This window comes from Harmonia axyridis, chromosome 2 (assembly GCF_914767665.1).
Source record: "Harmonia axyridis chromosome 2, icHarAxyr1.1, whole genome shotgun sequence".
Taxonomy (NCBI): domain Eukaryota; kingdom Metazoa; phylum Arthropoda; class Insecta; order Coleoptera; family Coccinellidae; genus Harmonia; species Harmonia axyridis.
In genome coordinates, this window is record NC_059502.1 from 20,955,967 (window position 1) to 20,978,878 (window position 22,912).

At 35.9% G+C, this 22,912-nt stretch overlaps 1 protein-coding gene across 5 annotated transcripts in view; it reads right to left on the reverse strand.

The window, feature by feature from the left end:
* Nucleotides 1–22,912, reverse strand: part of LOC123673676 (serine/threonine-protein kinase tricornered) — a 185,229-nt gene that overhangs the window by 150,852 nt on the left and 11,465 nt on the right. Inside the window, exon 1 of one of the 5 annotated variants that reach the window (XM_045608272.1) lies at nucleotides 12,134–12,615. The exons of 3 other annotated variants lie outside the window; for them this stretch is intronic. In XM_045608272.1, coding sequence (XP_045464228.1) covers nucleotides 12,134–12,299 — 166 coding nt within the window. In that variant the 5' untranslated portion in view covers nucleotides 12,300–12,615. Of the gene's footprint in view, nucleotides 1–12,133; nucleotides 12,616–22,912 lie in introns of those variants that run through there. One more of the 5 variants, XM_045608269.1, reaches the window with a different exon arrangement.

Below are 22,912 nucleotides of genomic sequence, written 5' to 3' on the forward strand. Positions count from 1 at the left end.
CAAAAATGACCTTCTGGAATTTTGTAGGTGCTTGATACAAAGATAATAGTTCAATGTAGTAAAAATCGAATAAAATAATTGAAAATAACCATGTTGGACAACTGAAAACTAGAAAGCCATATTAGGCTGAAGTTTCGCACCTTGTTCTGTGTCAAACTGTGTTTCTGAATGACTATCACTAAACTTGTCATTTTATGTTGCATTTGGAATGGAAAGGTCAAAGGAGTCATAAAACTATTCGAACATGAAACAGAGCATTTAATGAACTTTTACACCTGTGCTTTTCATAGCCTACTGAATTTCAAAACTTTGTATTGCTCATATTGTGAGAAATATTTTTTCTACTGGCCCTTTGCTCACACCGCGCTTGATAGACCAATGACTTTAGGCTTTTGAAAAGTCGTTTCTATAAAAACTCAAGAAATGCATAGTCAACGAATGCCATCTTGAATTCAATCAAGTACATTACTTGTATTATTCGTTGTGCAGTTGTAAGAAATAGTATATTGTGCAATAAGTGGGGAAGGTTCAACTTTTCTCACGAGTGTGGAAGTTTGTGGTACGAGCCTGAAAGGCGATTGCCACGAGTCAGAAAAGGACTTTCTCCACATGTTGCACACTATACTTTTCCTACAACTGCACAAATTTAAATAATTCAAGTAATGTACTCAATTCAATTTGGCCTTCGTTGACAGTACCATAGAAACGAATTCTCAAAAGCCCAATTTCATCGGTCTATCAAGCAAGGTGTGGGCAATATTTCTCTAATTCTGTGGTTATTGCGTTCATTCTTTCACATCTTGTAGAACAAAATCGTGCGAGAATATATCAGAAACGCACAGTTTTCATGGTTATATTTTATAATTATATGTCGGTACTCCGAACTTTCCGCCACGGCTTTATCTGTCAATTCATCAATTTGGCTTAAATAAGTCAGTTCTGCCAACCAACATTTCTCAATGCAAAAATCACTAAATAATATTTATGGAAATAATTTCAATAAGAATGCAATGAATTAGGGAAAATAATGTATAATACTAATACAGAAGACTCATTCTACCACTCGTTCATTCAGAAACTAGCCACTTCGTGGCTCGTTTTTGAATTTTGAACTCGTGGAAGAATAATCAATGCCTTCTGCACACTATTATAAATAACTATTCTCGCAGTATGAGCAATACATATTTTTGAAATTGGGTAATCTATGGAGAATACACTACTTTCCATAGCAGTTGTAGGAAAAATATTGTATACATAATGTATTTATATTATAGGTCTCGCAGAGAACCAATTCTCATTCGCTTTTTTCAATATGTCGGGAAATTTAAAAACATGGAAAACCATAATGCAAATGAAGCAACGTTTTTCCACAAGTTCACTCACGAACAGTAAAACTTCATGAATGAGCTATAAATTTCCCGATGACGCAACTCCCGGTAATTTCCTCATAAGCGTGGAATTTTTTCACGTTGGCGGCTTTCCACACACGAGCGGGTCTGTCTGTACCTTACGGTCCTTGCCGAATTCCCGATCGCTCGATTCGCGACCAAGGACGCCTATTCCATCGACGAGACACGCCGAATAACAATACCGGACGAAAGCAAAAATTCCTGCCGTCTCCGGCGGTGTCACCGTCACACATAAAACCAGTTATTGGAGTAATTCGATCGACGCCCGTTAGCCGTTCTTCCTTGTTTCGACCGAGAACTCATTTATAGAAAATGATAATTCTGGTTAATTGCACCAGGTTACCCGCCGAGTTACCGGTGGAGACGACGTCCGCGCATCTTTTTGCGTTCGCGCGAAACTGTACACGATCCAAACGGGGATCGCCCTTTTGTGTTGTCGGGAGATAATTGGATACAGCATTGGAACTGATGGCGATTTATTATTTTCAATGATAAAGGGTGTTTTTTTTAGAGCTATAGAACTTCAAATTGCAATAAAACAACGATGGATTATTCGATTGACATGAATTTTATTCATCCGCAAGATAATCTTGTGGCATTACATTTTAAATATGATTTCTGGCATAGGACCGCCAAGGCTGGCTCGGATGTAGTCCAATCTGGACGTCGAATTTTCGATGACTTTTTCCAACATTTGTGGCCGTATATCGGCAATAACACGGCGAATGTTGTCTTCCAAATGGTCAAGGGTTTGTGGCTTATCCGCATAGACCAATGACTTTACATAGCCCCACAGAAAGTAGTCTAGCGGTGTTAAATCACAAGGTCTTGGAGGCCAATTCACAGGTCCAAAACGTGAAATTAGACGGTCACCAAACGTGTCTTTCAATAAATCGATTGTGGCACGAGCTGTGTGACATGTTGCACCGTCTTGTTGGAACCACAGTTCCTGGACATCATGGTTGTTCAATTCAAGAATTAAAAAGTTAGTAATCATGGCTCTATACCGATCACCATTGACTGTAACGTTCTGGCCATCATCGTTTTTGAACAAGTACGGACCAATGATTCCACCAGCCCATAAAGCGCACCAAACAGTCAGTTTTTCTGGATGTAACGGAGTTTCGACATACACTTGAGGATTAGCTTCACTCCAAATGCGGCAGTTTTGTTTATTGACGTAGCCATTCAACCAGAAATGCGCTTCATCGCTAAACAAAATAAAATGGACGTAGTGCGCGATACGTAATCCGCACAGAACCATTATTTTCGAAATAAAATTGCACTATTTGCAAGCGTTGTTCAGGCGTGAGTCTATTCCTGATGAATTGCCAAACCAAACTGAGAATAAATCACTTGACAGCTGTTGAATCGGTCGCCATCTTGAACAGTAATGCCAACTTAAAGATATATACCTTGAAATAAAAACACCCGTTACGTAGCGTCTCTGAGGGTCAATTTATGCATTATTGTTATTCATTTTAGAGATATAGAGGAGAGTTTGTGTTTTTTAAACGGGACACCCTGTATATGACTTGATTACCTATTTGATTTCTTTCATTCGGAAATGAATAAAAAAAATCGAGGAGACCGATTCAACACTAGATAAGCCAGAACCCGGTCGTCCAAGGTTATTAAGAAAGGAAGAGAATATGTGAAACGGATTAATCGATATGTTCGTGATGATCCCGATCTCTCCACTCAGAAGCATGCGAGTACTTTGAACGTGCATAGACAATACCTCCTAGACTCTAGGAAGTATTGGGATAGATCACATGCTACACTACATTTTGCACAAAGATCTAAGGCTGTAACCATTCAAAATTTAATTGGTGCAAGAATTGAATCTACAAGATACCATTCAGAGTTCGAGTTCGTGAAATTTTTCCGGGCAAATTAATATTTAATTAATTTTAATTAATTAAAATTAATATTAATTGACATTCATCGCTCAATGAACATATTGAGCACATACTTACAATTCGCATGAATATTTTCAGAAAAAGTAGCAATTTATCAACGTGGAGAATTCACTTGGAGGTATAAACAAACGAAAAACGTTTTTTTTTTGTTATTGATGCAACTTTTTATTTTGTGAGAACCGTTTTGATGAAAGCAATAATTCATTATTATTGCTTAAAATAGGGCTTATTTGTGAAGATTACTTTGATTCATTATTTTCCTACTTTGTAGTTAGAATTCAATGACGTTCTAAATGTTTGAAGATAACCTTTTCATAAGGAAAAAAGAATGTGTTCAGATGCATAATAAGCAGAATTTTTTATCGTATGAAACGTCAACATTGGTAGCAAAACATTGAAAGCAAAAAAACTAAAATGTAAATAACACACAAATTAACGTCATAGTAAGTTCATCCGATTGAATTTGTTTCTCATCGCGTGATAATAGGTTCTAGTTTTAAGAACTTTTTTTAATTAAGTACACATTTTTAAATCAAATTATTGTTTATCGTTATTAAAAGAATTTATGACGATGTGTATAAATAGGAAAATATTTATCGTATTATCAAATAGCCATTTCAGAATGAACCTCAGACTGTATCATATCTCTTTGAATCTTCTAAAGTTTGAGTGAATATCACAAAATGTATCAATGTCCAGGTATAAGGTATCTGGATATTTCGAGGTTAACAAATTTCGAATATTTGTCGATGTAGGAATAACAGACCTGCATGTAAAATTATGCAGTGTTCATATTTGTTGAACTGATACGGTTGAGGATATAAGCACTAACTTCCGTAATTCAACCACATCCGGTATAGGAAAATATCACTCTTGAATGAAATAAAAACAACATTACCTCTGTAATCCGAGCGATTGATTTTGAGGGGATGTTCGGATTAGTGATTGATCCGGATTACTAAATATAAGCCGAAGCATATTTTCACGGTATTCGTGAAATCCATAATAATACATAAATCATTCATAATTCAACACAGAAAAAAACGGGAAAGTCGTGAACAGTTATTGATAGGCACTTATATTAATTTTAACAAAAAATTCAAAAAAATGTGAATTTTTTTTTATGCTCGAAAACTGAATTTGGTTCAATATGAACAAAATCGTCGTCAGAAAGTTATCGTTGAAATGAGCAAAAATATGATCAACTATTGATAATAATTAAGCCTCATTCAAATTTAACTGTCAAAAGGGTCAAAATCACCTGAAAATGAACTTTGAATGACATTGTATGATATATCGTTGAATTCAGCGTTGAAAGTTATTTCGAAAAGTGTCATAAAATATACAGGTCCGTATTGAAAAAAATGAGGTTGAGGGTGGCCCAGAGAGCACGAAACGTTGGATACGAAATCTGATTACGTCAAATTGAGTATAATTTACTGTCGAATAAAAATTCCTGTAACATTTTTTGATAATATTTTAAATAAAGTGGAAAAAAAAGAAAAATCAAAATGACAGAATTTACGTTTCTTATGATATCTCAACAACCGGCCCTGATAATCTCGATTTGTTTGAACGGCTTGATAATGCTTCTATGCATGCAACTTTTTCTCCATTTAACTGACCTTCTAACTCTTATGGTTTGAAAGTTACCAATACAATCCCATTGAAAAAGTGGCCACCCTGTATATAGAATTCCCCGTAAAGTTTGAAACTTGTTCTGAATCCAAATGTAAAATTTCATCTTGAACGAATACGTAGTTTTGAAAACAGAATTTCGAACTGGCATATTTACGGAACGCATAGCACATTAATTGAAAAGTTTCTAGGATCTTCCATTCGAGAGTTGTCGTGTTCACGGCCGGACGAACAGAATCGAATTTGGGGGTCAATGAATCTAACCTTATCGTTTGAAACAATTGCCGGCTCAAAATTAAAAAATTCAGTAGATGTCAAAAGTTAGCATACACCAATATTCGAAGCACTCTGTACACATAATGTTAAAACCAAAATCTAGAACAGCCATCAAAATATTTTGGAATGAAACGTTATCAATCTGTGTCGTTCCCTAATTACCCAATTCTTCTCAAATTTCGATTGTTCACTATTGTCTCGCTCCATAATGAACATGTTTACGAAAAAATCATGCAATGAAAATAATCATTACTGGGTGTTCGTTCTCCTTTCTATGTCACTGGGCTTTATAAAATAAACATGACCCGTTTATCAACTATTCGAGTACGCGTGAAATCCCCATCACAATATTTTCGAGAACGCTCACACGTAGATGGATTACGACAAAACGTACGTTATTTACCAACAAATGGCCAAATGAACTATTATGGATTCACCTTGACGTATGGCTGAGACTTTCCCTGCAACATTATGACGTAATCGAAAGCCACAGGCATGTGTACAAGATCTACATTATTTCACGATAATCGATAACAATAATGCAACGCCTGATATGTCAATTCGCGTTGGATAATGAAAATTATATTGTTGGTTCTTTATTTTCAAAATGAACAATTCGGGAAAAAAATTCCCACCTCCTGATCAAATTTCGAATTGCGATGATTCAAGATATTAAGTATGAAACACTACAATGGTTCATTATTTCCTATTTGAACGCAAACTATATGTGACAAAAAATATGAATATTAAATATGGAATTTTTTAATGTATACGTTTCTGTTTGTTCTCGGTTCGAAACTATCATCGTATAGCAAAACACTTTCGCAATATCATGATTATATGTTGATAAGCTTCCAATTTTTTTTTCAATCTGATTCTTTGAAATTGCCTTGGAAATTCATCGCGCTTTATGGAAGGAGGAAAAATGATTTTAGTGATCGATTTGTGTATCAAATTTCATGCTAATAGGTCTTGGATTCCGAGAATAAAGAACGAATGTATTTTGGGTTATTATTTCCATCAAAAAGGAATCATTGGAATCAGTGAAGAAAAACCAATGAAATTTTCAAAGTTTATGTTTTTGAATGCCTATGTAAAACCAAAAAAAATTTTTTTCGAAAATGCTCAAATTCAAAACTATTACAGCTACGAGAACTTCGTAGTGAACGATATTTCCTTCAATATTCTCTCAACGATTAGAAGGCAATTTCCTACTTGAATGTTTCGTTTTCAGTAATGCATATTCATCTTTTGGAATCATTTGGAAGAATCACAATCATTCAGTTGAACAATTGTGGAATTAGAAAATAGATGAGACGAATATTCAAAGAGGTTTCAGAGCACAATACCTATCCAAATTTAGATTGATTATGAAAATATAAATAAAATTTTAGTTATTGAGAAATCACAACGAAGTCTCCTTAACTCTTTTCCTTTTAAACTTAAGGTAATATAAATACCTACGTATTTTGTGGAAGAAGACTGAACTTTGAAACCTTTAAAAGGTTGCATTATACTGTTTTCTTACTAAATACTACATGATATCATCGATTATTTGAAGCACCTAAAATTCTGACATGCAAAACAAAATTTCTCTAATTCTGTGGCAAATCCATTCATTCTGCCATACTTTTTAAAACAAAATTAAATCGTAATCGTTAATCCTCAGATTTACACAGATTTCATGGTTATATTTTATTATTATATGTTGGTACTCGGAACTCTTCTTCCACTTATTTATCTATCATCTGTCAAATTTGTGATACAAAAAACTGTTCTGCCAACCAACATTCTTCAGTGCAAAAATCACTAAACAATATTTATGGCTATATTCCATTGATTTCAATAAAAATTCAGTGAATTAGAGAAAATCTTGTATGATACTTGAACAGAAGGCTTATTCTAACACTCGTTAGCTAGCCATTTCGTGGCTCTTTTTGAACCCGTGGAAGAATATCAATGGCTCGATCAATGCCTTCTGCACTTGTATTATAAACAACTATTCCACCGCACAATCAATATCCAAACACAACACGAAAGCTATCAAATATTAACAGTGAAATTTCCACACGTTAGTTCCACAATTTGTCAACCTTTTACCTACAAATAATTCAGGATAAACATCGAGATACACGAAAAATGTCAACTCATGTTCTTGAACTTTACGCTTCACCTTGGTTGATTAGAATACCATTTATGTAATGTTTACCGACTTGAATTTTCGTCGTTGACATCATTAGAATTAGGCAAGAAACGTGAGCACCACTACTTTGTTTTGAAATTTTCGCCTGGTTATGTTCAATCTTGACCCCAGGAGGTATTAAGAATAAGAACACTGTACGAAGAGTAGGTTTATTATGAAACGAATTGATTAGTGTTGAAATTATTCGTTCTCAAGAAATAAACCCACACAATTATGTTTTTATGATTATTCAACGTTTTGAATATAGCGTTGCTTATTAAATTTTCCTAATAATTACTTGTTGAAATCTTTCACTTTTTGTACAGGGATATCGAAAACCGTTAGAAAGACAGGGTGGCTTAAATTGAAGAAAAAAAATTTGCGTTATTTGGGGTTGAGTGTATTGGTGTGAACAGATCCGAAATATCTCCATTGGTTCCCAAGATATCTCGAAAAAACTGAACATCGAGATTTTCTTTTTTTTTTTGTTTGACTGATTTGTTTTTCGAGATAACTTCACGAAATTCGGTTTGTAGCCAATATCTAATATAGAAATTCTAATGGTGTCTTCAGATTTTTTCTGTTTCCATTGTTCAACAAATGAGTTATACAGAAAGAAAGAAAATATGTCATTTTCGTTTGTACCTCCAATTCAGGAACACACTGTATAGTCAATTCAAAACTGATGTCTTCACAAATAAATTGCAATTTGAATGAAACACATTAAATTGTGGAACACAGCACAGACAATTTTTCGATGCAAATAACTCAGTTCAGTTCTTTGATAACTGCAGTATAAATTTTGTGACGAAAATGATACAAAAAACCGAAAACACCGGGTAAGTGTATACCCATGACAAATGTAAATATCACAGATGGCAAATCAAGGGGTACGCCGACAAAGCGGGTAGTTGAAGGAAACTAATAAACCTCGAACATAGACGGGCTCGTAGTGCAATAAAAGTGCATCTTGAAAGCAATGATAAACTTATAAAACGTAAAAAGGTCCGATTTTTTGCTACGGTGTCGATTTTAAAGAGAGGTAAAAAGATTATTGGTTCATTTTATGGAGAAATTTTCCTTCTTCGAGAATTCTGAAATGTAATATTTTGAATATCTTGGGGGGTAATTACCCCCCGTATCCTCCCCATTTCTACGCCCTTTGGGAGATATCTATATCCTCCCCAAGTTGATAAATTTGAAAACATTTCACCGCATAATTTCCAAACGGTGAATGCCACCAAAGTGAAATTCCGTGCATAAATTTATATTGTTAGAATAAACTTTTCGATTACACTTCTTCGTTTCTGATATTGTTATAAAGAGTGTTTTTCTTTTTAGAGGGTGAGACTTGATTTTTAAGAGAACTTCTTTCGTTATATTCGTTTTGGTGAAAAAATAGAAGCATTCAATGGAGCAAAGGAAATTACATGAAAAAGGTATTCTTGACCAAATACAAAAAATTGAACCGTTTTCGAGATATTTGAGTTTTTATAATGACATTATGTCGGCAGATTCATTCATCGCGAGATTCATAGATAATCATAGAATTTGTCCCAAAAAATCATGACTCATCCTCTAAAAATATCCTCTATAACAATATCAGAAATGTAGAAGTGTAATAAAAAAATGTATTCTAACAACATACATTTATGCACCAAATTTCAATCTGGTGCCATTCACCGTTTAGAAGATATGCGGAAAATTTTTTTCTAATTTTATCAACTTTGGAAGGAAATATCTCCCTTAATATGCATTTTGGTAAGTTTATTCATCGAAATAAACTTATTTTGCAATGTACAGGGTGTATCACGTAAGCGGGCCACTGGATTTTGTGGCTTACCGTCCAAGCAAAATTGAAAACTGACCCATCAATTTGGTAGTATTTTTCACGGGCTATCTAAATATGTTTTTGGAAAAACTATCGAACCAAGGCATGGAAAATTAATGAGGAAAACCCGTTTTTCCAACAAAAAAAATTTTTGGCAAATTTGACTGGTTTTCAAAATAAGAAGGTCTATGGACAATTTATCATCAATTATTTCTACATTTGAACTTCCAATTTTCAAGAAAACGGAAATATTTCTCTTGCAAAATATGGTTCATAATATTTTTTCATATTTTCTCAATGCTCAATGGATTCTGAATCCGAATATGTAAATATAAGTATATTTCACAGAAAAAAAATTCCGTTTTCTTGAAAACTGAAAGTTCAAATGAAGAAAACATTGGTCAGGAATTGTCTTTAGACCTTCTCATTTTGAAAAACAGTCAAATTTACAAAACAATTTTTTTGGGAAAACGGTTTTTCCTCAATAACTTTCCATGCCTTGAATCGATAGTCTTTCCGATAACATATTTGGATAGCTCTTGAAAAATACAATCATTGTGATAGCTCACTTTTCAATATCGCTCAAAGGATAAGCCACAAAATCCACCCCCAGAAAGCTCGGTTGACACATCTCCGACTCACCCTATACATCACGACTTAATTTGAAACAATTTGTATCAAAAATGTGTACCGACCTTCCTGGGGGTGATGGTAAATTGAAAAATAAGTATAATTTTATGAATAAACTTATGACCCAAAATGCATATTGAGGGAGATATATCCTTCCAAAGTTGATAAAATTGGAAAAAAACTCCGCATAACTTCTAAACATCTAAATGGTGAATGCCGCATTATTGAAATTTCGTGAATGAATATGTATATTGTTAAATTACATTTTTTATTACACTTCTACATTTCTGATATTGTTATAAAGGGTGTTTCTTGAGGGTGTCATGATTTTTTTGGAACAGCTTCTCATTTTGAAAAACAGTCAAATTTGCAAAAAAAATTTTTTGTAAAAACGGTTTTTCCTCAATAACTTTCCATGCTTTGAATCGATAGTTTTTCCGATAACATATTTGGATAACCCGTGAAAAATACAATCATTGTGATGGCTCACTTTTCAATATCGCTCAAAGGATAAGCCACAAAATCCATCCCCAGAAAGCTCGGTTGACACATCTCCGACTCACCCTATACATCACGACTTAATTTGAAACACCAATTATCAAAAATGTGTACCGACCTTCCTGGGGGTGATGGTAAATTGAAAAATAAGTATAATTTCATGAATAAACTTATGACCCAAAATGCATATTGAGGGAGATATATCCTTCCAAAGTTGATAAAATTGGAAAAAAAAACTGCGCATAACTTCTAAACATCTAAATGGTGAATGCCGCATTATTGAAATTTCGTGAATGAATGTATATTGTTAAATTACATTTTTTATTACACTTCTACATTTCTGATATTGTTATAAAGGGTGTTTTTTGAGGGTGTCATGATTTTTTTGGAACAACTTCTCATTTTGAAAAACAGTCAAATTTGCAAAACAATTTTTTTGGGAAAACGGTTTTTCCTCAATAACTTTCCATGCCTTGAATCGATAGTCTTTCCGATAACATATTTGGATAGCTCTTGAAAAATACAATCATTGTGATGGCTCACTTTTCAATATCGCTCAAAGGATAAGCCACAAAATCCACCCCCAGAAAGCTCGGTTGACACATCTCCGACTCACCCTATACATCACGACTTAATTTGAAACACTTTGTATCAAAAATGTGTACCGACCTTCCTGGGGGTGATGGTAAATTGAAAAATAAGTATAATTTTATGAATAAACTTATGACCCAAAATGCATATTGAGGGAGATATATCCTTCCAAAGTTGATAAAATTGGAAAAAAACTCCGCATAACTTCTAAACATCTAAATGGTGAATGCCGCATTATTGAAATTTCGTGAATGAATGTATATTGTTAAATTAAATTTTTTATTACACTTCTACATTTCTGATATTGTTATAAAGGGTGTTTCTTGAGGGTGTCATGATTTTTTTGGAACAACTTCTCATTTTGGAAAACAGTCAAATTTGCAAAACAATTTTTTTTGGAAAACGGTTTTTCCTCAATAACTTTCCATGCTTTGAATCGATAGTTTTTCCGATAACATATTTGGATAACCCGTGAAAAATACAATCATTGTGATGGCTCACTTTTCAATATCGCTCAAAGGAAAAGCCACAAAATCCACCCCCAGAAAGCTCAGTTGACACATCTCCGACTCACCCTATACATCACGACTTAATTTGAAACACCTTGTATCAAAAATGTGTACCGACCTTCCTGGGGGTGATGGTAAATTGAAAAATAAGTATAATTTTATGAATAAACTTATGACCCAAAATGCATATTGAGGGAGATATATCCTTCCAAAGTTGATAAAATTGGAAAAAAACTCCGCATAACTTCTGAACATCTAAATGGTGAATGCCGCATTATTGAAATTTCGTGAATGAATGTATATTGTTGAATTACATTTTTTATTACACTTCTACATTTCTGATATTGTTATAAAGGATGTTTCTTGAGGGTGTCATGATTTTTTGGAACAACTTCTCATTTTGAAAAACAGTCAAATTTGCAAAACAATTTTTTTGGGAAAACGGTTTTTCCTCAATAACTTTCCATGCCTTGAATCGATAGTCTTTCCGATAACATATTTGGATAACCCGTGAAAAATACAATCATTGTGATGGCTCACTTTTCAATATCGCTCAAAAGAAAAGCCACAAAATCCACCCCCAGAAAGCTGGGTACACATCTTCGACTCACCCTATACATCACAACAAAAACCTCAAAAAAACCCACCTATAGTAACAGTTTGTTTGTTGACCGACTGCGGTCCGAGCTTCGAGATCCAGCGCAAAAACCGGCACGCAGAGGCCTGCGGAGACTGCTTGCAAGCCGGAGGCGTCTGCAGAACCGACAGCCCGTCGGAGCCGGGCAAGGGCCTGTATCGGCTGTAGGGAGACATCGGGGGATCGGGCACTATCACATCACACAACCACAACGCACACAGAACAACGTGGGGCACCACTACTGTGTGTACGAGACGAGCGGACGTCTCAGGAACGCACCGGACCCGGTATATCACTGAAATAGAACTCTCTGGCGACCACGCGTCGACGGCTCCGTCACCTGTTGCTGCACTAGGTGAAAACGAGACGGTATTCGACGACTGCGCTACGTCGAGACCCTTTCGCTAGCGTAAATGGACTGCGCGCTGCCTGAGAGACGGCCTACAGCTGAGCGGTGTGGATAGCGGTACCGTGGGTTCTCTCCTCCAAGACGACGGTTCACTTACTTCCACCGAGAACGCCGCGGAACATATGCGCGCGGGGAGACCTCGATTACGTTCACAGGTATGGCAGCTACTGATAATGGATATATGTATCTCAACACCTATCAGGTGTGTGAATAAGTCTTTCCCGTTTTTTTTTCAAGTTTTGAGCCTTTATTGTGAAAAAATGGTTACAAATGAATTATTGAAAGTATTGGCCATCGCTAGATACAACTTTTCCCCATCTTTCTGGCAACATACGAATCCCGTTGCGAAAAAATTCGACCGGTTTGGCCTCTATCCAGTCATCCACCCATTTTTTGGCTTCCTCGTAGGAATGGAAGTGCTGGTCAGCCAGGCCATGCGTCATCGATCTGAAGAGATGGTAATCAGACGGAGCAATGTCTGGACTATACGGCGGGTGGGGTAGGACTTCCCATTTGAGCGTTTCTAAGTATGTTTTCACCGGCTGTGCAACATGTGGGCGAGCATTGTCATGTTGCAAAATAACTTTGTCGTGCCTGTCGGAGTATTGTGGCCGTTTTTCTCGCAGTGCGCGGCTCGAACGCATCAATTGTCGTCGATAGACCTCGCCTGTGATCCTTTCATTCGGTTTCAGAAGCTCATAGTAAACCACACCTAGCTGGTCCCACCATATACAGAGCATGAGCTTGGCGCTGTAGTGACTCGGTTTGCTCAGAGATGGCGCCATGGTCGTAATGCGCCACACAACATCGGCCCCGGCGTATTTATAGGGGTCGACGCAAAGCAGCCGATTCACTTCTCACCCGATGGGTGGGAAGGTGTGTCTTAGGCAGAGATCGCTGGATAGCCTAACCGATGAGTCCACCAGCGATCTCGGGACGAAACACAATGCCCCCGGGAGAGGGCGCACCTAAATATTAGCTCGAGAAAGACTCGCTAAAGCGCCATGAATATTTGGCTTGGCCGTCGATGATGATGCATGGCCGGGTAGTCCCCATGATTTTCTTCGCTTCGGATTATCGTAACGGATCCACTTTTCATCGCCAGTCACGATACGATGCAGAAAACCCTTTCTTTTATGTCGCTGAAGCAGCTGTTCGCAAGTGAAAAAACGCCGTTCGACGTCTCTCAGCTTCAGTTCGTACGGCACCCAATTCTTGCTTTTGGATCATTCCCATGGCTTTCAAACGCTTGGAAATGGTTGTTCGGTCAACTCCCAATGCTTCAGCAAGTTCTTCTTGCGTTTGACACGAATCTTCATCAAGCAAAGTCGCCAATTCTTGATCTTCAAAGATTTGCGGCCGCCCGGAACGCTCCTTGTCTTCCACGTCGAAATCGCCACTTTTGAAGCGTCGAAACCATCCGCGAACACTTGAATCATCGACACAACCTTCTCCATAAGCTTCCTGAAGCAACCGATGCGCCTCGGCAGCAGATTTCTTCGAATTGAACCAATAAAGTGAAACTTCCCGCAAATGACGTCGACTCGGCTCAAATTTCGACATTTTCACGATTTCAAAAATTTATGATGCGAAAAAATTTCAACTAATGTGTTAGTGTGGAATTGTTGACAGATGAATAAGCTTTGATTATGACATATGTAACCATTAAATACTCGCACAGTATTGGTGGCGCCATCTCTTACAAAAAACGGGAAAGACTTATTCACACACCTGATATCTCAACACCTAGTATCGTTAATTATGTAGATATCCGATCAAATTCTCTGTCAGATTTGTTGGGCTTTCCATCTGTTCTTCGTTAATGTCCCAAATTTTTACCGATTATTTTCAGGTCATCATTAACTAAGGAATGTTCGTCTTCTTTTTGATTAATTTGTTTACGTATACTAGTAGTCTGAGCCAGTGGACGGCAGACCACACATATTTTAGGAAAGCCCAAAATTTCCTCAGTGAGTCTGTTGTACTTCTTCTTCTTATTCTTCTTCAGGTGCCATCTCCTCTCAGAAGGTTGGCTACCAAAATGGTTACCTTCATCTTTGACACTGCAGCCCTAAACAACTCAACAGAACTGCACTTGTATAGTTTATTCAAAGTCACTTGAACTAGTCCATAAAAACGCTTGGCCATAGATGTCCCTTTGAAGTGGATACCGCGATCTACAGAATACTGGGGTTTATCTGAAAGTATTGTTAGGCAATAAATTCACTGGTCCCAAAGGATTTTCTGGAAACTTGGACGAACCTTGTATAATCGAAATATTCATCTTCCTCCAAGTGACTTTGGATATACTATACCATTGTCTCAAGTTGTTTAACCAGGAAATTCTCCTTCTTCCGATGTTCCTTCTTCCCTGTATCTTTCCCTGTATCACTATCTGCAATAAGGTATATTTCTCTCCTCTCAGCACATGACCCAGATACTGCAACTTTCCAATTTTTACCTTGTTCAGTATTTCCCTCTATTTACCCATTATTTTGAGCACTTCTGTATTTGGTACTTTGTCTATCCTCCTTATCTTGAGTATTCTCCTGTATGTCCACATTTCGAAGGCCTCCAGGCGATTACTAATATCCTGTTTTATTGTCCAAGCTTCCATTCCATAGAGGAGCACAGGGAATACGTAACATTTTAACAACCTGACCTTGAGCTGTACTGTTGAACTTACCGACCATGAAATGGGGGTTAGCTAAGCGCGGTTGCTGTGGCCTCAGCAGTAGTTAAGAGCCACAGGTGGAAAAAATTACATAAAAAAACATATTTTAGTAAAGCTTGCCGATTAAATATGTCAAAATACACTCTTATAACTATTCAAAAACGAAACGACGATTATCACGGTGGCGAAGAGGTGGAAGAAATTTTCAAAATAAAAAAAAAAATTTTCAAAAGTATTTTAGGAAACTTGAAATTCATATATATTATTCTTTGAAGTTTCAGAAGCTTATATTTCTAAGGGCAGACGAGTTCGTCGGTTCCTTCAACCTGGCAGACAAGAAAATCTGTCTCTTCCGCGAATATAAAAATGCAGATTTGTCTAGATTTTAGTTCAATAACTTTGGCGTCGGATATAACAACTGTTTTTATGAAAAAAAGTTCATATAAACATATATCCTAACAAGCTTCGTTTTAGAGATACAGGGTGTTTAAGTTTGAAAAAAGAAATTAGTTTTTACTTCTTACTCTTGTAATATTACATTAATTGTTTCAATTTTCAGGAATTGAGATCTATTTAATGTGATGTTTCGAATTAGGAGAGTGTCTTCGGCCAAAATTATCCAGTGGCGTAGATATAGGGGTGCGATGATCCTTTTTCTATTGGAAATCTACACCACTGTAATTTTTTTAGGGAAAATTATTTAATTTCTGAAATCAACAGGGTTTCACTGAAAAAAAAAGGTCTCTTGATTTTTTTTTTTTTTTTGAGAATTTCTGCCACCGCGATAATCGTCTGCCGTTTCGTTTTTGAATAGCTATAATAGTGTATTTTGAAATATTGAATCGGCTGCTTTCCTAAAATATATGTTTTTTATTAAATTTTTCCACCATCAGTCGCGCGGTTGAGCTGGCCTCAGCTAACCCCATTTCATGGTCGGTAGGTACAACAGACTCACTGACGAAATTCTGAGCTTTCCTAAAATATGTGCGGTCTGCCGTCCACTGGCTCTTAGACTATAGATAATTCGTATTCGTATTCGTTAATTTTGCTTCCGAGTCTACCGAAGATAGCTTTGTTTCGTGTCTGTCTGTCAGTCAGTATGTACCCAAACTCTTGTATAGTTCAACCAAAATTACCTACCCTACGTATCAAAACGCTAAATTGTATAGTTCAACCAAAATCACCTACCCTACCCTACGTATCAAAACGCTAATAGGAATATAAATATTCAACCGCGCATGTCGTAAAATAATGGGAGAAATGTAGATTACTGAAACGAAACAAACTTCCAAACTACATGAAGTACATGAAGTCAATTACTGTGCGATTTCAATTTGATAAGTCAATATCGTTCAGTTTGAAATCAATTTTATTTTTATTTTGAGGCTTCAAATCCCCTGAAATCAGTAAACAAGCTGAAAGGATCAATGTGACCAAGCAGTCGATTTTTAGATCGATTAATATGAATAAATCTATTATAGTATCCGAGAAAACGTCTAGAGCCTGTACACTGTACGTCATATAGAGACAGAAAATGTCTTTAATGACTCAAAGTCAAGCGCCATCAACCTTAGGTCCTTCAGCTCGAGATATAGATTTTCTTTGGTTTGAAAATTGTACACAATAAGTGTAGAATTGCAGGGGTTCTTGAAAATGAATTGCTTATAATAATTACTGTGTTTTCTTCATGGTTCCTGATTGTAAATGCATAAATATGCATGTCTATTTTTATACCTTCTGATTCATGAGAGAAGAATACTAAAGGAAGTTGATCCTTATTCAATTCCAAGAAACCTTATTCCAGAAAGTTTGGAGCAATTTTAAATTAGGGAAATTTTCATATCATGATGACTTCCAAGAAAAAACACTGGATACAAATTTCACACTCTGCTTTATTATTTCATCATACAAATTGCAAAGTTGAAAACAAATCTCGAACCTTGGATCATTATCCTCTGCCATAGTGTTTTCGAGATAAAATGGCAATAACGATGATTATATTCAGAGAAATCCGAAACTACAAGGGCAATATGACTGTGCAGTGAAGAATTGTATTACATATTCTCACAGCTATATATGCTTTCAATTTTCTGAATATGTGTCTCCAAGTTCTAGGTCAATTAAATTCGGAGTTATGAATTTTTCAATATTAGTGAAAGAACGTGTCGAGAGTGGTTTCATCGTTTCAAGAACGGTGATTTTGACGTCGAAGAACTTTGTGACTGTGGAAGAGAGAAGGTTTTCGAAGATGCAGAATTGGAGGCATTACTTGATCAAGACTCGTGTCAAACGCAACAAGAATTGACAGGATCATTGGGAATGACGCAACAAGCCATTTCAAAATGCCTGAAAGTCATGGGAATGGTTCAGAAATAAGGAAATTGAATTGAGTTGAATACGAGTTGTAACCGAGAGATATTGAACGGAGTTTGTTCGCTTGTGAACAACTGCTTGCAAGACAAAGACGGAAGGGGTTTTGCATCGCTTTGCTGATGGAGACGAAAAATTGGTTCACTACGATAATCCCAAGCGCAGAAAATCATGGGGATATCTCGGCTATGCTTCCACGTCGACGGCCAAACCGAATATTCAAGGGGTTCCAAGGTCATGCTCATTGTTTAGTGGGACCAGCTCGGCGTAGAGTATTATGAGTTGTTAAAACCGACTGAAGCATTGAGCATTGGGAGACAAACGGCTGCAATACAACGAGAGACATGATACAACGAGAGACATGATACAGTGATTTTGCAGCAAGACAATGCAGGACCCATCTTGCGAAAGTGGTCAAACATATTTGGAAACGTTGAAAGGGAGGTCCTACCCTACTTGCCGTATTCTCTGGACGTTGCTCCCTCGGACTCTTGTTTCGAACAATGGCACACGACCTGGCTGACCAACACTTCCGGTCTTATGACAAGTGATGACATTCGTGGATCGCTCCAGAAGATGACCAGTTTTTCCAACGCGGGATTCGTTCGCTGCCCGAAAGAAAGAAGAAAGTAGTGGCCAGCGATGGACAATACTTTGAATCATAAATGTATAACCAGTTTTTTTAATAAAGCCTCGAATTTCGGGAAAAAAAACGGCGGAAACAAAGTTGTACTTCTATGTAATTATTCAAATGTTCAGTATGCTTCTCTTTGAACAATTCCAAACTTTTATCATTAGAAATAACTTATTGATTTATTATTTACCCTGTTCACTTTTAATTGTAAGGTGAAATTTGATTTCAGGGTTAATACTGAATATATTTGTTTATTATAGAATTGTCATATAAGGCAACGTTTCGGCAGTGCTTTTTTTCAAGCCTGTGAAATATATAAAAAATATCCTTAATAAAACATCACAATGTAACTAACAATAAACGGATATGGAATTAGATCTCTTTTCTATTTAAAAAAATATAGAAAGAAATTCTATATTCTAGAAATATCTATATTACAACTTGTCCGTTTATTGTTAGTTACATTGTGATGTTTTATTAAGGATGTTTTTCATATATTTTACAGGCTTGAAAAAGGGCACTGCCCGAAACGTTGCCTCATGTGACAATTCTATAATAATCAAATATATTCAGTATTAACCCTGAAATCAAATTTCACCTTACAATTAGAAATAACAAACCAAATCGTGAAAAATAACAGAACAGTATTCAAACACTCAATAACTGCATCCCATAATTCAATCGAACGAAAACTCGAATAAATAAATAACTGTGACAAGCTGTGCAAGATAGCTCTCTCAGCTCCAAATGAATCGAACTCCTCGAAATATAAATCATCATATCGAACCGTATACGTCGTTTTATATAATTCAAGTGCTCCGTTCGCCTTCAAGTGACAGAAAAGCGATCACGAGATATTATTACGGGAACTTCGAAATATCCTGCACATTCGCTTTGTAGGACATGAATGTCTATCGACGTTTAAATCGATCTCGATTGCCTCATTCTCCGACATTCGACAGCTGCATAATTTGTAGTTTTCGAAATAGCATGATTTATACGCTCTCGTTTCTCGAAACTCATTAGGGAACGTGCTCGAAATTTGGCGGCTTCATTTATGGTCGAGATGAGTACTAATAAACGTAATGGATGTATAAAAAAACGAGATGACAGACAACATAACTTTGTTGCGAAGAACGTACTGTAGATGCACTCGATGGATTAATTTACAATGAGGAAGTCTCTCACGTGAATTCCAGAGCTTTTGTGCGCTCGTCCGTTCATCCGCCATTTGCGAAACATCATATAACTGTATACAGGGTGTTCCTAAATTGAACGTACAAACGAAAACGGGAGATTCCTTAAGTGAGTTTAAGAAAAAAAAGTCCCATAAACATGGGGTCGCAAACGTTTCGTTTTCGAGATACAGAGTGTTGAAGTTTGAATTTTTTTCAAGTTTTTTTCTCATAGTATCTACACTTCACAAGATATTCAACTGAAATTTGGCATAGATATTACATTTGAGAGTTCTCACCACGTGACATGGCAATTTCGATAGAATATCTACAGGGTGATATTTTTTCTGGAACACTGCCACCTGTTCTTCTGCAGAACTTTTTTTTGGTGAGCAACTGTTAATTTGAAAACATGTAAAAAGAAGCTTTGTTCTTATACTAAACTTTTCGGTCTCTTGTAGTTTTGTCGTATCTACCAACGATTTCGAGAAAAAAATTTTGAACGATTCTCTCGAAATCCTCGTGAAAATCCAAATTATGATGGGAAGGCCACTTTGTAAGCTGTGGTGAATGAATTCAGTGTCAGTTATTATGGAAATTTTCCTGATCTGTAGCGATGATTCATAAAGTTTCGATAAACTCGTATAATCAACACAAAAAATGTATTACAACAAGAAACACTCTGTATCTCGAAAACGAAACGTTTGCGACCCCATGTTTATGGGACTTTTTTTTCTTAAACTCACTTAAGGAATCTCCCCTTTTCGTTTGTACGTTCAATTTAGGAACACCCTGTATAGGTATGCAGGGTGTTTCAAATTAAGTCGGCACCATTGCTAACTCCGTTATTATTGATGCTACGATGTCGGTTAAATGGGCAAACTAGTAGCATTTTCAGTGGTCTTCTCAATGCCGAGAACAAAAAAAAAATTGACAGTCGCGTTCATAATATTTCATAAAATGATATTTTTTTTCTATGGAACACCCTATATTTTTTCATGCACTTCGATTTGTAATAACATTCTCAACAACAAAGCTCATATCACCTTTCTTCCTAAAAAATGAGAGACTTATTTTGAAATATTTATTTCGTTCGTTAGTACAAAAAAATGATTTTTTTTTGGCGAATAAACCTCATGATTGTCCAAGCAACTATTTTTTGTACTTATACGAATGACAATATTTTGTTACTAATAGCAAAATAAGACAGTGAAAAGAAAAAAGTGCGCTGGGATGTGAACTCGTGAAACCCGTGATCATCATGTAGCACCACTCAATCGCCACCACTAAGCTATTTGATATTAATAGAAAAAACGATAATTTCCATCTTAAAGCCATTCCGCTAGCAGCATTCATTTTGTGAATCAATGGTGTCAATAGAAGGGCCCAAATATGTGTTCAACAAGAATGCGGTGTTTTTGACCATTTACTCGATAATTTATAGCGCTTTATCAAATCCGTTTGTTATAAATGTTTCCTATTAATACAACTGTCTTATTTTCACCTTTACGAAAAAAAAGTCAAATGAGCTTTCGTTGTTGAGAATATTATTACGAATCGAAATGCATGAAAAAACATAGGGTGTTCCATTGAAAAAAATATAATTTTATGAAATATTATGACAACGCGACTGTTCATTTTTTTTTGTTATCGGCATCGAGAAGACCACTAAAAATGCTACTAGTTTGCCTTTTTAACCGACATCGTAGCATCTATAATAACGGAGTTAGCAATGGTGCCAACTTAATTTGACACACCCTGTATACGGTCAAAAATGTGTACCAACCTTCCTGGGGGTGATAGTACATTGAAAAATAAGTATAATTTGATGAATACACCCAAAATGCATATTAAGGGAGATATATCCTTCCAAAGTTTATAAATTGAAAAAAAACTCCGCATTACTTCTAAACATCTAAATGGAAAATGCCGCATTATTGAAATTTCGTGCATAAATGGATATTGTTAAATTACATTTTTTATTACACTTCTACATTTCTGATATTGTTATAAAGGGTGTTTCTTGAGGGTGTCATGATTTTTTTGGAACAACTTTTATGGTTATCGATGAATATCGCGATGAATGAATCTGCTGAAATGTGACTACAACAACTCAAATATCTCGAAAACAGTTCAACTTTTTGTAGTTAGATATGGGTACCTTTTTCATGTAATTTTTTTCGCTACATCGAATGCTTCCATTTTTTCACCAAAACGAATACAACGAAAAAAATTGTCACAAAATAATTATGACTAACCCTCTAAAAACACCCTTTACACCTATATCAGAAATGTAGAAATGTAATAAAAAATATTTCAATCTGGTGGCATTCACCGTTTAGAAGTTATGCGGTGAAACTTTTTTAATTTTATCCACTTTGGAAAGATATATCTCCCTCAATATGCATTTTGTACGCATTTTTTACCAGCTACAAACATTTTCTCATCATTTTGACTGTATATAATCAAAATTTTTCACTGTCAGAATAAACGTAGTCACTCCCAAATGACCAATCGGTATTCCCCAAAGTTAACAGGTAAACTCGGTGAGAATATTCGTAATTTTATGATAGTACCACACAATGAAGACGTCCTTTTTATCATTTTTGTCTGATCTGCTTATTCATCTCACCGACAAATAGGTAGTTCTCAAAATTCGATCGAAGCGGTCATCATACATATAATCAGGGCAGGCATGGATGATTAACAATTTCATCAATTCAACATGTGATTAATTTGGGCATGTACTTTTTGAAGTGTCGATCGAAAAGCATGTACGAACCTATGTAGATGTACAAGATAATAAAGTCCAGGCTCCATTATCAAATGACAATTTAAGTACGTAAAACCGTTGACATTGATGTTGACGTATGACGTTGACGTATGACGTTGACGAGTTTTTATGGTGTGGAAGTACACGCCAACTTGATTTTCGTGACTCTACAAACCTGGTTTGTGATCCAATCAAAGCAACCCTGTTTCAGAAATAAAAATACCGTTTCCGATTTTAATCAGAAAGCAGGATTTAACCATACCAAAAAATCGCCGCAAATGGATCAACACATCACAAACAATAAGTATTATTCATCAAAATTTTCAAATACATTCCAAATTTATTGAATCAAAAGTAAGATCCCTCCAAAATGAAACATGTCTGATTTTGAACTTGTCAACACTTTTTTCATTTGCAAAACAAAAATTCAAAACAGGTAATTACATACATAGTTGGATATTTTCATCCTTTGCAGAAATATCAAAGCACACATGTGTTATACAGGGTGATTCATTGGTAAATGGCGGAAGCTAACGGTAAGAGGACACTGAGGTGAGTCAAAATAACCTATATTTTAAGGTTTTATCTATCTTTATAATCAAGATACAGAATGTTTTATTGATTTTGTCAGTTTCTTCAATTAACCAATAACTTTCGAACTATATATTTTCTTGATATTTATTACGTTTATTCTCTGCAACAACTAGACGGACATAGTAACTGAATTTTTTTTTCAGGTCCGGCCTAGGAAAAA